Source organism: Moschus berezovskii, chromosome 7 (genome assembly GCF_049115385.1).
Source record: "Moschus berezovskii isolate FMDL1 chromosome 7, NW_MosBer_1.0, whole genome shotgun sequence".
Taxonomy (NCBI): Eukaryota; Metazoa; Chordata; class Mammalia; order Artiodactyla; family Moschidae; genus Moschus; species Moschus berezovskii.
This window is the reverse complement of record NC_142466.1, coordinates 101751708-101768831: the sequence shown is the minus strand read 5'-3', so window position 1 is coordinate 101768831 and position 17124 is coordinate 101751708. Positions and strand designations below refer to the sequence as shown.

Genomic DNA, 17124 nt, shown 5'->3' with positions numbered 1-17124 from the left:
TCATCACTGTAGGGTTTTCTGACTGGATCATTTCAGTGCTCAGGAAATGGCCTCATTGTTACAATGTGTAAGTCATTTCTCTTAGCCTAGCCAATTACCTCCATGAGGAATCTTCCAGGGTCTCATCTGTGAGTTCTAAGCTTTACTGCCAGTTTCCTATGACTGAGGAAGGTAGAATGCTGACTATCTCAGTATTTGGTTGATAATTATTCATATAATTTACTTGTTTAAGACTAGTTTTGACACTGTCAGCTATATCTGGTATTCTGGAATGTTATTCAACCTTTCAAGAATGTATGAAATAGGATATGCTAAACTGCTATAACAAATAGACACCAACATGTATGTCTCAAACATAACAGGATTTTATTTCTTGATCCTTAAGATCTAAAATGGGTTTTCCTAGTTGGCAGGTAGCTCTTCTGTACATGGTGAATTAATGACCCAGTATTCTCTACCCTGTGACTCTTCCATCCTTAGAGCCCCATCATCAACTGCATCTAGTCAGCAGCAGAAGAAAGAATTTCCAAGGAGAAACTACTTACCAGATAGTGAAGAGTAAAATCCATGACTGCAAATTATAGAAGGAAAACCTTGCTAAGTGCTAAGAAAGTTTCCTCCATTTCCCACAGGTTTTAATTATCCGCAAAACCCTGTGAGTTAAGCTTTATCTCCAAGTGAGAAAGCTGAATTTCTGAAAGAGCAGTAATTTTCTCATGTTGACTGCTGCTAAGTAGCACATCCAGGGTTTAAGGCCAGATTTTAAACCCTAGTTCAGTTTACATTTATTTTAATCAGTTGAGTAATCAATTACCTTTTTAACGTTTTATCTTTACTTGACCATCATGGATTGTTTTTACAGCATCTTTATAATTTGTTATGCTTTATTATTCTCAACATTTTATGGCGGACCAGAGTATTAATAATGCAAGGGGCCAATAGGATGTATCCAAACCCATGGGACCTGTTGTCTCTTTTGCCCCTTGTTAAGTCCTTCAGGATTTTCTCAAACACACTTTAAGGTTAAAGCTCAGATGTCCTTCTGTCTCTTGTGAAGGTTGGCAGAGACATTGTTTATAGCAAAGCAGCACTACTTAGATTAAAATTCCCTCAAAATCATTGTGCTGTCTTCTGAAGATAACTTAATGGCATTTGTTGAAGTAGTCTTTATATTTGAGATAATTTTATTCTTATATGGACACTGGATATTAAAAAAAATATAGTTCCCAATTTAACCAAGTTTTTGGAATCATTGGAAGTTCGCACTTAACAAATAAACATTGGAAAATAGTTAGGGAAAAGTCATAACTTTACAGGCTCTCTCAGTATAAATTCTATCTCATAGTATTTCTCATTGAATAAGGGTCCTGAGCCTGTTAGTGTGGAATGAGGTCTGTTAGTAGGTTCATGTGACTAGAGTTTCATTTGTGATTACCTCTTCAATGAGAGCTAGGCCCTAATTTGGATGGTTAATTCTTTCATCATTCCTATTTAGCTGCCCTTCTCACTTTAAGAGTTTCTAATAAACATTCTTTTTTAAACATTGATTATTTTCAAATCATCTATCTTATTCTTCTATTTCAGAGAACATTAGTGATACCTATTTCACAGATCAGAGTACATCAAATTCATGTAGAAGCTGTCATGTGTATTAATGACTTGTACTTAGTTTTTTCTTTCTTGTTCGCTTTCATTTCACTTTGTGAAGTTGATATTTCCATTTAACAGATTAAAACAAAAACAGCAACCAACAAACTCAGAGAGGCTAAGAGCCAAAGGTAACTAAGTCATTCAGAGATGGGTTGTTCATTTTAATACTCCCCAGTAATCCAGTGTTGGAGTAGACAGTTGGTATGCACTGGCGTGTTCCAAAAACATTTAAAAATAATTCCAGAAAGTTCAACAAAGGAAAACATGAATATGCTGCCCACAGGCAACTATTTACCTGGCATTTACATTTTATGTACAACTAATTCCATAGCATTTGCATTTTAGTAGGTATTGTCAGTAAACTAGAGATGATGAAATGGAGAAGGAAATGGCAACCCACTCCAGTATTCTTGCCTAGAGAATTCCGTGGACAAAGGAGTCTGGTGGGGTACTGTTCATGGGGTCGCACAGAATCAGACTTGTCTGAAGCGACTTAGCATGCATGCATGCATTGGAGAAGGAAATGGCAACCCACTCCAGTATTCTTGCCTGGAGAATCCCAGTGATGGAGGAGCCTGGTGGGCTACCGTCTATGGGGTCGCACAGGGTCAGAGACGACTGAAGCAACTTAGCAGCAGCAGAGATGATGAAATCTAAGGAGGATGTACATAGCCTGCATGCAAATAGTATACTGTTCTATATAAAGGACTTGATCATTGCAGATTTGGGTATCTTCCGGGTCCTGAAACCAATCCCTTGAAATATCAAGGGACATATGTACCGTAACTGTTATTTCTCCCCATTGATTTTTAAGTGTTTCCATATGTTTGTAAGTGTTCTTTCAGTGAGTAAATGGTACATGTGAGTAGCTGACAGGTAAACAGGATCACCTAACAGTTTTTATTATTTAAGACTTTAAGTAGACAGTCATCACTGGCATTTAGTGATCTTATACCAGTCCATACTGAGCTCCAGTTAATACTTGAAAGTGTAGATCTTATATTGCTTTGTGGAGCATGGCAATTATTGTTTCTGCTTATCTTCTACAAAATATCAGTGTAGGTCACTAGGAATTTTATATGACCATGCATAATGGGTGTATAAGACTGTTCTTATAACAGGCATCTATTAGAATTTTTGTTTCTATTTGATTAGAGTTGGACTATAAAGAAAGCTGAGTGCTGAAGAATTGATGCTTTTGAACTGTGGTTGGAGAAGACTCTTGAGAGTCCCTTGGACTGCAAGGAGATCAAACCAGTCCATCCTAAAGGAGATCACTCTTGGGTGTTCATTGGAGGGACTGATGTTGAAGCTGAAACTCCGATACTTTGGCCACCTGATGAGGAGAGCTGACTCATTTGAAAAGACCCTAATGCTGGGAAAGATTGAGGGTGGGAGGAGAAGGGGACGACAGAGGATGAGATGGTTGGATGGCATCACTGACACAATGGACATGGGTTTGGGTGGACTCCGGGAGTTGGTGATGGACAGGGAGGCCTGGTGTGCTGCAGTTCATGGGGTCGCAAAGAGTCGGACATGACTGAGAGACTGAACTGAATTGAATATGCTATAGATTGTTGCTTCCCAGTTTACTTACAGCTAGAAGAATTGAACTTATTTGGGTAATTTCACACTAATATTTCTACATTTAAGTTTTTAAACCAAAGCAGTCCTTTGTGTCCGAGAACTTACAACTTATTGCTCTTATAATGTAAAAAATAGTGAACCAAACTAAACCACCATTAGGCGTTGGTGGTTCAAACCTGTTAGTTTTTAAACTCTCAAACCTCTTTCTTCTTTTTAATTTAATTTTATTCTATTTATTTATTTATTGACTTTTGGGCTAGGCCATTCCCAGACCAGGGCTGGAACCTGGGCCCCCTCAGGAATTCCCTCTCAGACTTCTTTCAATAGTTTCATTTGGTACTGGACTCAGAGAAATCAGTTTTGCATTTGTAAAAGTTTTGCATTTGCATTAAAAACAGAGCTGATCTCGAACCAGAGCAAATATGTCCACATGGATGGCAGTTAATACAACTACCACCTCATTCTCTGAGAACCTTTCAAAACAGCTGAGGTAGAAGACTCTCAGTTAAAACTCAAAGTTAATGCCTCTAATATGTTTGATGGATTTCTTTGATTTACTAGGAAACTCATCTGTCCTCCAAATTCCTGAGGACCAGGTAACTGAGAGGTGATCGAGCTCCCTGTTTTTTCAGATTCCCCATGGAAAGCTAATTCATAATTTACTATATTGTTTTTGCAATGTTTTAGAAACATTAAATAACATAGCTGTAAGTACAGATTGCCAGGAGAGCTTGGTAGTACCAAATCTAGTTTAAGAAGGCTGAGGCACTCAACTAAAAACTGAAGTTGTTTGTAAGAAGATCTTGTATTATCCGTGACAGTACTGAAGAAATTCTTTTAAGGTTACTAGCAGGTATTGACTTGAGGTGACTTAACATTTACAATAAAGATAGTACATTATTGTCTCATTACCTTATGGCAATACAACAACAGCTCCAGAAATCAGGATAAAAATATAAAACACAATAAAAAGAATCAGATTGTATATGTAGACTTTTATTAGGGCAAACATTTCCATAAGCATAAATATCTCATTAAAACAGATGACCAAAAATCTTTATTAAGTGATCCAAAATGAAGTAAAAATTAGTAAAACTGACTATAAGTGAAGACACTGCATCATATAAACCAATGACTCATCAATGATGTTTAATACCAGGACCTAATAACATTTTCCAAGTAAGTAAGTAATGTGAAAAACATTAATACAGTTGACACAGATAACATTGTACTCTTCCATAGTAAAGAAATATGTTTAATATTTTTATGAACCCCGTTTGGTATTATAAACCTGACTGGACAAAAACTTTGAAAATCTCAGAAAAACAGACACGGTAAAAAAGGTAATAATGTATACAAATAATTTAAAGATAGTATCATAGATATGGAAATGTAATAATCATTTGAATGTAAGAAAATGCTACAAAAGAGAGAATGAGAGATATTCTCAAACAAATGAAAACTCAAGATCTGGTAGTAAAGCCAAGTATTTTTAATATATGACAGATACTAAAATGCCAAGGGGAAAATGAATGGACTGTTTCCTGAAGTGGTAGTGACAATGGACAGATGTAGCTTTTAAATATGCAAAGGACATAGCAAATTAACTTACCACCTCCTTCAAAATAAAGTGAGAATCTCTTGGGAGAATTTAAGCACCAATAGCAGATACATCTTATGACAGTTCATGAAATGCTCTGTATATCACGGGAAAACTATTTCAATGGTGAAAATGATGTAGGAATCAGAAGCATATTCTGCTGAGACTCAAGGAAGTTAACACTTTCCCGAACTGGAAATAAATTTGTAAGAAGGCATATAAAGTTATTGACTAAAATCTGATTTGTTGTAAGAATAACTCATTCCTAGTGAAATAGCTTACCAGCTGCCACTACTCTGGGATCCTCATGAGACTGATGTCTTCCAGCTGCACGGCTATCTGCACTCTCGTTCCACCAAAGAACATGAACTGCAGAAATAAACCAGAAATAGATGTTAAAGACTGTGGCATTACTACCAATAAGAGACAGAAACATTAAGCAGAAACTGAAAGTCCTATTCTTTCAATCAAAATAGTGATTTTCAGAGGTAATGCTAAGTATGTTACAGATAAGATTTCAGAGGGGCCAGAGATTTGGGAGAGAAATTTATAATTAGTCAAACTAGTTTTGTAGATGAAGAAAGAAAAAGCTGGAAAAGAAGAAGTAAAATAATGCAGCTAAAGACATAATCAGGCCAAGACCCAAATTGTATGACTTCCTAATACATGTTAACTTTATTTTAAAAAAGCAAGATTATATAAAAGTTGTGCTTACTATTGAATATTTGGGTGATGAAAAGAAAAAAAGTAGGATATTCAGTGTCTAAGGAAAAATTCTACTAAGTGCATTTCCTTTAAAAAAAATGGGAGTAAAATCACATTAGGATCTTGCTGTATATTATGCTTAGTCTTAGTAACAAATTTTAAAAAATCAACAGTTTGTACTTCCTTTGGAAAAAACATTAATTTTTAATGGCTATGGGAATTCCTTCTTGTAACATTTCATCCCAACTCCTTATTACTGGCCAATTAAATTATTTTCACAAATTCAGTATTCTTTGAAATACTGGGATAATGTTCTTGTGCGTAAATTTTTATAATATATCCTATCTATATAGCAAAATGCAGAGAAAGCGAAAGTATGAGGCATTTCTATACCACCCAGAAAAAAACGTTTTAATACTTGGTATAACTCTGTCCACAGTTATGCATATATATTTGTATTTACACACACACACAGGCTTTCCTGGTGGCTCAGTGATAACAGTTATGCATACATATTTGTATTTACACACACACACACTTCTCTGGTATATTTACACACACACTTCTCTGGTGTATTCACACACACACACTTCTCTGGTGTATTCACACACACACACACACTTCTCTGGTGTATTTACACACACACACACATGCTTCTCTGGTGTATTTACATACACACACACACACTTCTCTGGTGTGTTTACACACACACACAATCTCTGGTGGCTTTGTGATAAAGAACCCGCCTGCCAAGGAAGGAGATGCAGGTTCAATGCTTGGGTTGGGAAGATCCCCGGAGAAGGAAATGGCAACCCACTCCAGTATTCTTGCCTGGGAAATCCCATGGACAGTGGAGCCTGGTGGGCTACAGTCCATGGAGTTGCAAAAGAGTCAGACATGACTTAGCGGCTAAACAACAATACATATAAACATGTATAAGAATATATGTTTATTGTTATAATTACATTATATATGACACATATTTATATATCTATTTATGTATCACATGCGTATACATAAAGAATGTCATACCACATTGTTTCCAAAATTTCCTTACTATAAACAATGCTGATATAAACTTGATTAGAGCAGCAGTACATGTACATCTATGATAAGAACATTTACCACTAACATTTGTTGGGTGCTTGCTACAGTGCTGGGCCTGGTTTAAATTTTGCATGTGTTAACTCATTTAGTTTTCATAATAACCTGAGGTGCAAGTTATTATCACTTTTGGATGAGGAAAATAAGTAAGGCACGATAAGGTAAGTTAGTCATTCAAGGTCATAGAGTTTTAATTGGTGGAGCTGGGATTCAAACCCAGGCAGTCTGGATCTGATAATTTTCTTAATATAAACTCCTAAAATTTAAACTGAGAGAAGCAAAGAGTATCTTATATACATATATACATACTTACAAATATACAGTGTATATATTATACACTATCCTCAAGAAGTGAAGTACTGATTTATACTCAGCATATTATATTATCATACTCCTAGTACAGAGCATGAATTTAAGATTAAAAGATTTGTGTACACACATTTCAGTAGTTTTTTAAATAAAAAAGTATACACATTCATTATAGTAAATTAGAGATTTAAAAAACCTTTAATCTGATCATTTAAATATGACTATGTATTTTATGTCCTTTCAAATTTCCTTCTCGTAGAACTAAAAACATTCATGTTTCCTAGAATGTAGGCAAAAAAATTGAAATATTAAAGCTTTTTATTTATTTATATTGCCAAATTACTGGAGGGGGGCAAGCTTAAGCCTAACATAGTACAACAGTATTTGTTTTTCCCTGGCTCCTCTAATACTGTATCTTTATAATACATTTTTATTAGGTAAAAAATGGCATCTCATTATTGTTTTAATCTGCATCTTCTTTAATATATATTAGTCACCTGTGTGGAGAAGGAAATGGCAACCCACTCCAGTGTTCTTGCCTGGAGAATCCCAGGGATGGGGGAGCCTAGTGGGCTGCCGTCTATGGGGTCGCACAGAGTCGGACACGACTGAAGCGATTTAGCAGCAGCAGCAGCAGTCACCTGTGTCATCTTGACATAAGCTTTTCTTTTGGATTTCATTTATATGTATATACACACACACACACACACACACACATAAATGCACAAAATTTGAGCCTCTGAATAATGAAACCATCAGTTGATTCCTTTTTTTTCCTTCATAGTTTCTTCATTTGTTTTTGGCTTACAAATGTTGTTTTCACATATTAATAAATTTATCTATATTTTGTTTTAGTAATTCTATGAATTGAGTTTTTAACTGAGATCTATAATCCATCTTGATTTTATTTTAGTGTATGGTATGAGATGGGCATTTAATAATTATAATTTTTCTCTTCTTCATGTATTTCTCAACTGGGACAAACATTTATTTTTGCACAGTCCAACTTTTTTATTTCTTTTTTTACAATATATTATCAGAATTTGAATTTCTGGGGAATGATTAACTCACCGTTTTTGGATATGTTAGGTTTGAGATGTCCATTAGACATGAGGCAACTGGATATTATGGGTTTTCATATGTTAAAAGTCTTAATCATTTATTCTTTCAGATAAACTATCAACTTTTTCTGAGTTTGCCACAAAAAAACCCCACTCAAATTCTGGCTGGAGTATCTTTCAGCTTTAAAAGTTAAGTATCCCAAACAGATGCTTTTATTAAATAAATCAGTATGGTATATATACTATGTGTATCTAAGTAATGAGAGATTGGTTAATTTATTTCTTTGGGTTTGTCTGTGTTTTTAATATTATAATAACTATATATTACTTTTCACCCCAAAACAATCTCCCTACATCAAGTAATATTATTTTTTAAAAAATCACAAAAGATATAAATAGTATAAGCTTTCATGTATAAAATATATAAGTTGTTAAGACAGTAAATTTTAAAAGTTTCCATCATAAGAAAAAAAAATCTGTAACTATGTGAGGTGATGGATGTTAACTAAATTTATTGTGGTAATCATTTCACAATATATCCATACATCAAATCATTATGTTCTACACCTTAAACTTATATAAGGTTATATGTCAATTATATTGCGATAAAACTAGAAAAAAAATAGTAAAAGTACATTAAAGAAATGATGAACAGGTGATTTCTTGAGATTCTTTCCAGTTTTTAAAAATTTTATCATTTTGATATATCAGATAAAAGAGCAGTTCAATATTTGAAAAAGGCTTCATAAGGTATTGATATTCTAAATAAGATTGAAAACAGGTTTACTTAACTCTTAAAATTACAAACAAACTAATAATTTGGCAATAAAAAGTAAAATACACTCAATAATGAGAACAGAAACAAACTGACCCAAGGAGCTTAACAGTAGATCAACAGTATATTTTGTAATTTCATAGAAGAGATGGACAACTGTACCTCTGTTGAGTACTCCATATTCTGCATGGAACACTCCAACTAATTTTGTGTAGCCTTGATTGACATGAGTATGAACTGCCCTTTTAAATGGGTCACCCCACAGAGCTGGCCCACCAGGTTTCATCTGAAAAGTAGCCAGTTCATAGACTCCTAGAATAGGGAGAAAAATATTTTACAGAACACATTCAAGCAGTTTGTAGTCCTGTCTAGTTTGGTTCTGGTGAGAAGCTAATCTACATATATAGATTTGGAGGATCATACATGTATGCATGTTTATGTAGACATATTTATTAATAATTTGCACTGTTTTTCTGTGCTTTTAAGTTTAGAAATTCTTTGTTCCAGTTTAAGGGTGAGTTGTTTTAGCTTAATGTACAGAACGAAGAAAAAGGGACTAGAAGATACAGGTAAGCTATTATCTAAAATATTTTTAACCTATAAAATTTATTAATAAAATAGTGAGAATTTATAACAGAATAGGACTTTTTAGCTGCCTGCATCTACACTTTCATAACAGAAATGAATAAGAGTATTTTCCAGTTTCTTACAGCTCTACTCTTCTTTTCAACTTTCACTACTTTTTTGCTTTATACAATTGCCTCCTATAGGTTTGCATTTCTACCAGCAACAGCAGGCAAACATTGGACCTCAGAGTTTTTGAGGGAAAATGAATCCTAAAGGAGATGCTTTTATTATTCCTAAATATCCAGGTAAATACTTGAAAAGCATTTTACCTTTGGATAGAAGTATAGCGTGGATGGACAAAAAGAAACCACAGAACCAGTAGATTTGAGGAGTAGAGGAAAAACATGCAAGTTACTGAAGAATCATGAATAACACAGAGGAAGAGAACCAAGACTTGACATTATCTTTGAAGTCCAGTAGTTCATTTAGATGGTGCCAAAAGCTGAGGGGGATCTAGGCAGATAAGGATCTAAATAAGATGTTTCAATCTCTTGTACTCTAAAATGCACTACAGAGTTGGGAATAATGGGGGGAATAAAATATCATTTAAATTAGTTTATGCTTTTTCTAATCTGACCTTTGGTTAAAACTGGATTGAGGTAATAATTTCTTTAAGTCAGCAAGAAGTGAAATCAGGAAGAAGACAAATCTTTAGGAATTATTTTCAAACTGAGAAATAAGAAAGAGGAAGACACAAATGTTAGACTACAGTAATATAGCTTGGCAGTTTCAGTTAATTCATTCCCCCCAAACAGTCAATTTTATAAGCAAATTTATACGTAATGATTTGAGATTGATAGTGATTTATGGAAAATACTTTAAATATCATACATTATCCCTCATTTACCCACTTGTGTTCCTTCTTCCCAAGGCCCAAATTCTCAATCTTTAGTGACCATGTCAACTTTTTCTATAATACAGCTAAATTTTAAGCATCAGTACAATACTAATTTGGAAAAATACTTCATTATTTAATGCTCATTTTTAAAATTAAGAGCTCCAATTTATCTTAACAATCAACATACATTCCTATATTAAGCAAAAGATTAACTTCATAAATCTTAAGTAGTTTCTCCATCAAAGTTCACAGTGAATAAGAGAGAAAGACTTACCTTCTTTTGGAGGTTTTATTAATTTGCACCATGGCACCAGATAAGTGATTTCACTCTCCTGTTTATCAATAAGAGCCAAATTTGGAATGAGAAACTGTTCTTGCCATTCCTTATCTTCGGCCAAGGCTTTCCGAACTTCAGTTCGATGAGCAAAATTGTCTATAGGAAGGAGTAAGAAAAATAAAAATGATTTAAAACTACCTCTACTTTTTCTGGGTTTCAATTTTATAGACATTCATCGAGGCTACATAAGAACTGTGCTATATTACTGGAAACACCAATACTGTTCCCAGTTGTTCATGGTCTTAAACAGGAGCAGCAATGTAATCAATTAATGATAATATCATATAGTAATGAGCTTTATATGCTCTACCACTTAATAGGTAGTTGTGAGAGTTAAGTTAGTTATTGAATCTTTCTGTGTCTGTTTAACTCCAGGGCTGACATGAGGATTAAATGAATTAGTACATAAAATGAGCTCAGCACAGCACAGTGTTTGATACCTAGTGAGTACTCAGTATACGTTAACTATACTCACTAATTTTATTGAGGCATTTGAATTATAGTGCCAGTTTAGAAAAGCACTTTCTTTGTTAGTGATGATGGTGAAGAGTGGTCAGGTCAAAGTACAATTGAATTAAATTTAACATGAAGTTAAATTAACATGAAATGAAGTTAAGATTTGCTTTTCAGCCTCTCTGAACAAACAGCTTCTAAAGAAATAGTGCTCCTTCTCTTGTCACCCATTCTTTTTTACCCAGTATTATTTCTCCTGTTTGTTACCCATATGTTACTAACATATGGGCCTAGTACTACTATATTTAGTAATAGGACCTTTTAAGACTAATGATAAAAGAGTTTTCTATGGTTTATGCTATGTAGATATGGAATAACAGTTATCTTAGAGCTAATGTAAGTTATATCAGGACGTTACTAATAATTTTCTTAGTGGAACATGATTCAGCTGGTGGTGCATAAAGGCATAAGTTATGTTTTAATGGGGTTTGTTCTATTACAACAGGGAGAGCCCCTAAACTATGGCCACGTTAAATACAGAATGAGTAAGAGTGCATGCTTAGTTGTGTCTGACTCTTTGTGACTCCATGGACTGTAGCCCATCAGGCTCCTCTGTCCATGGAATTCTCCAGGCAAGAATACTGGAGTGGGTTGGCATTTCCTACTCCAGGGGATCTTCCTGACCCAGGGATGGAACTTGATTCTCTTGCATCTCCTGCATTGGCAGGCAGATTCTTTACCACTGCACTACCTGGGAATCCCTTTACATATAAAACTACTTTATGACTATTTGGACACTGATGACCAAACGTTAAATGAAATTATTAAGCTGTGTCTGACTCCTGTGACCCCATGGACTGTAGCCCATAGGGTTTCCCAGGCAAGAATTCTGGAGTGGGTTGCCATTTCCTTCTCCAAAAATTATTTAGGTATCATCAAGTCCTTATGACTTCACAAAGATCTGATACTATAGTAATAAATATTCTGGGGATTCCTGTAATCCATTGTTCTCCTTTTTCTAAACCAGTGGTCGGTCAGCTTCAGTATCAGAAGAACTCACTCAGTCCCTTTTCTTTTACCTCCATAGACTAGTGTAATGACAGTGAATTCCTTGAAACTCTGGGGGCACAAAAAAATCAAAAGTGGTCCTGAAAACAACAGAATTATTGAATCTTACAGGTGGATGAGTGGTTTGAAGTTAACTATCATCTGATGCTAAAGCTGAAACTGCAATACTTTGGCCACCTCATGCGACAAGTTGACTCACTGGAAAAGACTCTGATGCTGGGAAAGGTTGGGGGAGGGAGGAGAAGGGGACGACAGAGAATGAGATGGCTGGATGGCATCACCGACTCTGTGGACATGAGTTTGAGTGAACTCCGGGAGTTGGTGATGGAGAGGGAGGCCTGGCATGCTGTGATTCATGGGGTCGCGGAGAGTCGGACACGACTGAGCGACTGAACTGAACTGAATCATCCCTTGAAAGTCAAAGTTGCTCAGTTGTGTCCAACTCTTTGTGACACCACAGACCATGGAGTCCATTGAATTCTCCAGGCCAGAATACTGGAGTGGGTAGCTGTTTCCTTCTCCAAGGGATCTTCCCAACCCAGCGATCGAAGCCAGTTCTCCTGCATTGCGGGTGGATTCTTTACCATCTGAGCCTCCAGGGAAGCCCAAGAATACTGGAGTGGGTAGCCTATCCCTTCTCCAGTGGATGTTCTGGATCCAGGAATCCCCTATCAACTTCTGTTTCCCTAAAGTCCCCTAGATGTTTGAATGATTTTGGCTAAAATATTAATACCCAGATATAGCTTCAATAAAGGAAAAATAATTCTTTTCTTTATGACCCTAACCCACTTGGGTTCTTGCAATCACTGCTTTAAATTTTTCATAAAAAATCTTTACAATAAGCCACTCTAAACTTTTTCTTTTAGAATTAAAGTTTAGTTCACAATATAAAGGTTCCAGTGATGGGCTGTTAGGTGTATTGTTGGGAAGAATAATCACTAAATTTATTTTTGGTATTGCTTTTTAAAAGTTTTACTTAACCTGTATGTTATTTAAAGTAACATAGATCCAAGAACTAAGTCTCATGTAATATCTAACAGAATGGACATCTGTACCGAATGCTTAAGCTATTGACTCATACCATACTTCCAAATATGAAACACTTTATTCATTCTGCCTCCAAATTCTACACTCCAGTATCCAACCAATTCAGAGTGAGCTGTCCGAAGATGAATGTTTTTCTTAACATTTTCCAGGAATTCATTCATCTTTGAGGGCTTAAGATAATAGGTACGAAATTCATAGAATGTTCCATCGTATTGTCTGGGGCCTGTAGCAAAAGATGAACACACCTGAAGAAAGATAAGGAAAATTTAAATATTCTGGGAAAGAAGGGTTTATAATATTATGTTACAACCAACTCTGAGTCTGGAAACAAGGGACACACATTAGATTTATAATCTGTTTGGACTTCTGCTGTCTTCTCTCCATAGAATTTTAGAGATATGTCAATAAAGATGCCCACTTTCAAACATTCTATAGCTACTGTTTCCTAGGAGGGAGTCCACCATTAGTCACTTTTTCATGGAAAGTTGCTCATAGGAAAGCACTGGGGCACTTTCTTTACCAAAGGACTTACAGTTAGGATCCTAATAGTCTTTACAAATAGTTTATTACCTCTTATTTAGCCAATATTCCATCTTTATTGAATAGTATATATGTCAGAGTTAAAACATTTAAAACAATTTCTAAATATACAGGTATTTTGGCTAGCACAATGAAAATGTGTTTACTGGCAAAAATTCATTTTTTTAAGGTTCCTAAAACAATGGAAATTCCTGGTCAGATCAAAGTATTTTTTAAATCCAATGAAGTAGACCGCTGGTCAAAAATAGGGCAGGAGTGTAACTAATGTAATAGGAAACTATGACCTAGCCAATTGTGTTGTAATATGGTGATATCCTGTGTAAACCCTAGAAAAAGAAAAAAAAAATCAGTGTCAGAATTGTCTGAATAGTTACTATGTTTTAATTACAGATGCAATCTGTAGAAGGGCATTTAATCCACCCAATTATAGCAGGTTGATGTAAATATCAGTTAAGAACCATTAGTTACTTCTGTAATAGTCATATGCTCATAATGTAAATTTCTAATTTGGTTCTCTGAGTGAACTTAACTTTCAGTAGGAAATGCTTTGTGTATTGTGTTTGTGTGTATACATAGTTATATACAAATACATACTATATATATATATATACACACACACACACTCATATAGTATTCTAGTCTACATATCCATCCTATTTTTGTTAGCATGTGTACATTTCCTGAAGTTGATTATACCAGAATTATCTATTAAAATAGTTTAGGTACTTATAAAGCTATTGATGGATTTTGGCCTTATTTTGACTACCTGATATGTCAAAGAAAGCAGTAAGCTTCATGCTGTGACATATACTTTGTTTAACCGAACACAATAATACATATATTTTACTTAACTGTGTACAAGGCTTAATTATAATCTCTTTTGAGGTCTTTCCAAGTCTATGATGAGTCATATTCTTATTGCTCAATTGACTACGCTTGCCATCACAAACAAGTGCAGCTGCCCCTGCATTTGGCAGATGTTCTTTTGGTGCCATTTTACCAAACTTTACTAACACAATGTTAAGCAAATAAAAGCTGCCTATTACTTATAGTTTAAAAATATTATAAATAAAATATATCAGATATCAGAAAATGGGTCAATGGAGTAGTTCCAACAACTTTTCAGGGAATTCATATTTGGAGATTAAAATATGTGATCAATGGCACACATTGTATTATCACTGGCAGAAGAAATATACAATAGGAAAGCTCAGGGAAAGGTTAACAGCAAGGGGTATGTGGTTTGTGAGAAGTCATGAAGTGATTTTTGTTGCAAGGCCACTAGAACTGCAGGGGAAGGAATCATGAGTGCTTCCTTTTCTCTAAATTAGGGCTCATTCTCCTTAGTAGTGACTTCCAATTCATTTATAAGAGAACATCTGGTTGACATTTAATAACGTCAAAGTACAGAATAAAATTCTAAGGAATAATTCCTGATCCTGCCCCAGTAGAGAGAATCAGGATAAAGGCTGTAATGCTAATCTCGGGTGAAGGAGACATCAATGGCTTTTCTTTAGCCTCCACCAGAAAGTCAGTTTGAGAAGAAGTAAAAGCCTGAACATCAAAAGGAAAAATCTCTAGGTTAGATTCACAGAATAGGCCAATCCCTGACAGTTAAAGCTGAATCACAATAATCTATTTTGTACATTTCTCATCCAGATTAAATGAAGTTGCCATCATCATATTTGCTACGAGGTTCCTGACAGTGCCTGACTTGGGCACCAATCTCAGGAGACAGTGACAGCTGGGCAGATACTCCACCACTCGAACCTTGGGCCCTCTCTTTCAGGTTCTCTGCCTGCAAAACGCTGGGAGTTTGTGTATTTCATTTAAAAGGGGGAGAATCGTTCTGTTGCTCCTTCAGTCTGGAGGGGCTTGTCAAAACATAGTAAGAGAGGCTGGACCAGTGCCTAGTACAGGCCCCAATGCAGCAACAGCAACCTCGCGGGACCGCAAAGACGCAGCAGCTGGCGCGTCCTCACGACCAACGGGTACCCAGGCTAGGCGACCCTGGCAGTGGGTCTTCTCCTAATGGCCCCCTTCCTCCTTCCGCGCGTCCCAGGGACCCCCGCCTCCGGATCCCGAGACTTGGAACCTCGCGGGCCGCAGCACGCGGGCTGGTCCGGGCCCACTGACGCATGCGCGGCCCGCGCCCTGCCCCAGACGCGCCCGCCCCTCCTCCCCTCCCCAGGAAAGCTTTTGGGCGCGTCCCGGCGGCCGGTACCTGAGGCGCCATCGTTGGAGCGGCCAGGGCCCTAGCCAGGCTCCTTCGGAAGGCAAGCATGGCGCGGCTTCGAGCGCTGAGAAGGGCAGCGGCCGGCACTCTTCCTTGAATTCCTCCCCTTGTGTCTTCCTGACTGGCGGGGAGCGGCGCCTGCACCACCGCGGGAGGCCGGCTCTGGGCGGGCCGGCTCCTCCTCCTGAGGGGGTCGGGGGCGGTGCTGAGCGCCCCGTCAGCCCGGCTTCCTCCACAGGCTGAGCATCTGAAGCATTGGTGTCAGCTCTGACCCTCTCCGTTTGTTCTCTAAAACGGTCTTTTCCTCAGCGTCAGAAGTGATATTAGAGTTAGCAGAATACTGACGTCCTCGTTCCTATACCACCTGTCTGGGCCCATCACCTCGTCTTCTTGCACACCCAAGTACAGTTAATTGGTAAAAGCGCGCGTGTGGAACGCGAGTGTGTGACCAGGGATCCATCACTTTTCTCAGTGCATTCTCCTTCCCCGTCCCTACTCACAGCGTGAAGCTGTAAGGCTCCAAATAATTTGCATTGTATTTTTCAGGAGCTCAGAGGAATGGGAGTACCGAGCTAGATATGAACAATTCAAAGACAAACCTACGTTGTCAAAATTCTGAAACCCTTAAAAGCAAAACCTCTGGTCTAGTCTTCCCTATCCCTGATTATTGCTCACCAGAATAACTACCTTCTAACATTTCGAGCTGTTTCTTCTAACGCCTGTTTCTGTGTTTTAAAATAATGGACGTATTCTGCTGTTTCTTGTTTCTTTTTCCTTTTCTGTTTAGACAGCATCTTTTGACTCTCTATGGAAGAAGAGAATTTACGTCTCTAGTATAGCACTCCCCCCAACTAATTTCCCTTCCTGCATCTAATAATGTTTCCGCTAAAAAAATAAATTGATTACATCATTAATTTACATTATTTACATCATATTAATGTTGATGTTATTCTTGCTAATAGTTACATTATTGCAAACATTAATATTTCTTATATTATCAGGACTAGGGGGGTTAGTTGTGCCTTGTGCAATGACTTGAATCATTCCTTCAGAGGAAAGGATGCTTTTACTAAACAAAGCATTATCTGTGCCCAGACTGGATCTTTATGTTTAAATTAATTTTCTTAGACCTCCCTCCCCTACACTGGAATTAACAATTCATTCCCTCAATCAATCTGTATTAATTA

General features: G+C 36.6%; 1 protein-coding gene across 2 annotated transcripts; it reads right to left on the bottom strand.

The window, feature by feature from the left end:
• Window positions 1–4212: 4212 nt before the first annotated feature.
• NIPSNAP3A (nipsnap homolog 3A) lies at window positions 4213–16185 on the bottom strand. Of its 2 annotated transcripts, XM_088838220.1 has the most exons (6): window positions 15926–16179; window positions 13196–13406; window positions 10531–10689; window positions 8954–9103; window positions 5120–5206; window positions 4213–5029 (listed from the first exon to the last, which is right to left on the bottom strand). In XM_088838220.1, the coding sequence occupies exons 1-6, from the start codon at window positions 15983–15985 to the stop codon at window positions 4953–4955; spliced, it is 744 nt and encodes a 247-aa protein (XP_088694346.1). In that variant the 5' UTR covers window positions 15986–16179; the 3' UTR covers window positions 4213–4952. The 2 variants fall into 2 exon arrangements, with proteins under 2 accessions (XP_088694346.1, XP_088694347.1); XM_088838221.1 differs by lacking the exon at window positions 8954–9103 and having other exon boundaries at window positions 15926–16185.
• Between the last annotated feature and the right edge of the window lie 939 nt (window positions 16186–17124).

What these genes read in the sequence shown, in the direction of transcription:
- NIPSNAP3A (XM_088838220.1), bottom strand. Translation starts at nt 15,985, where the DNA reads ATGCTTGCCTTCCGAAGGAGCCTGGCTAGGGCCCTGGCCGCTCCAACG. An exon ending in GTTTCATATTTGGAAGTATG is followed by an intron (nt 10,690 to 13,195) that starts GTATGAGTCAAT and finishes TCCTTCCTATAG; the next exon opens with ACAATTTTGCTCATCGAACT. An exon ending in ATATGGAGTACTCAACAGAG is followed by an intron (nt 5,207 to 8,953) that starts GTACAGTTGTCC and finishes TTATTTCTGCAG; the next exon opens with TTCATGTTCTTTGGTGGAAC.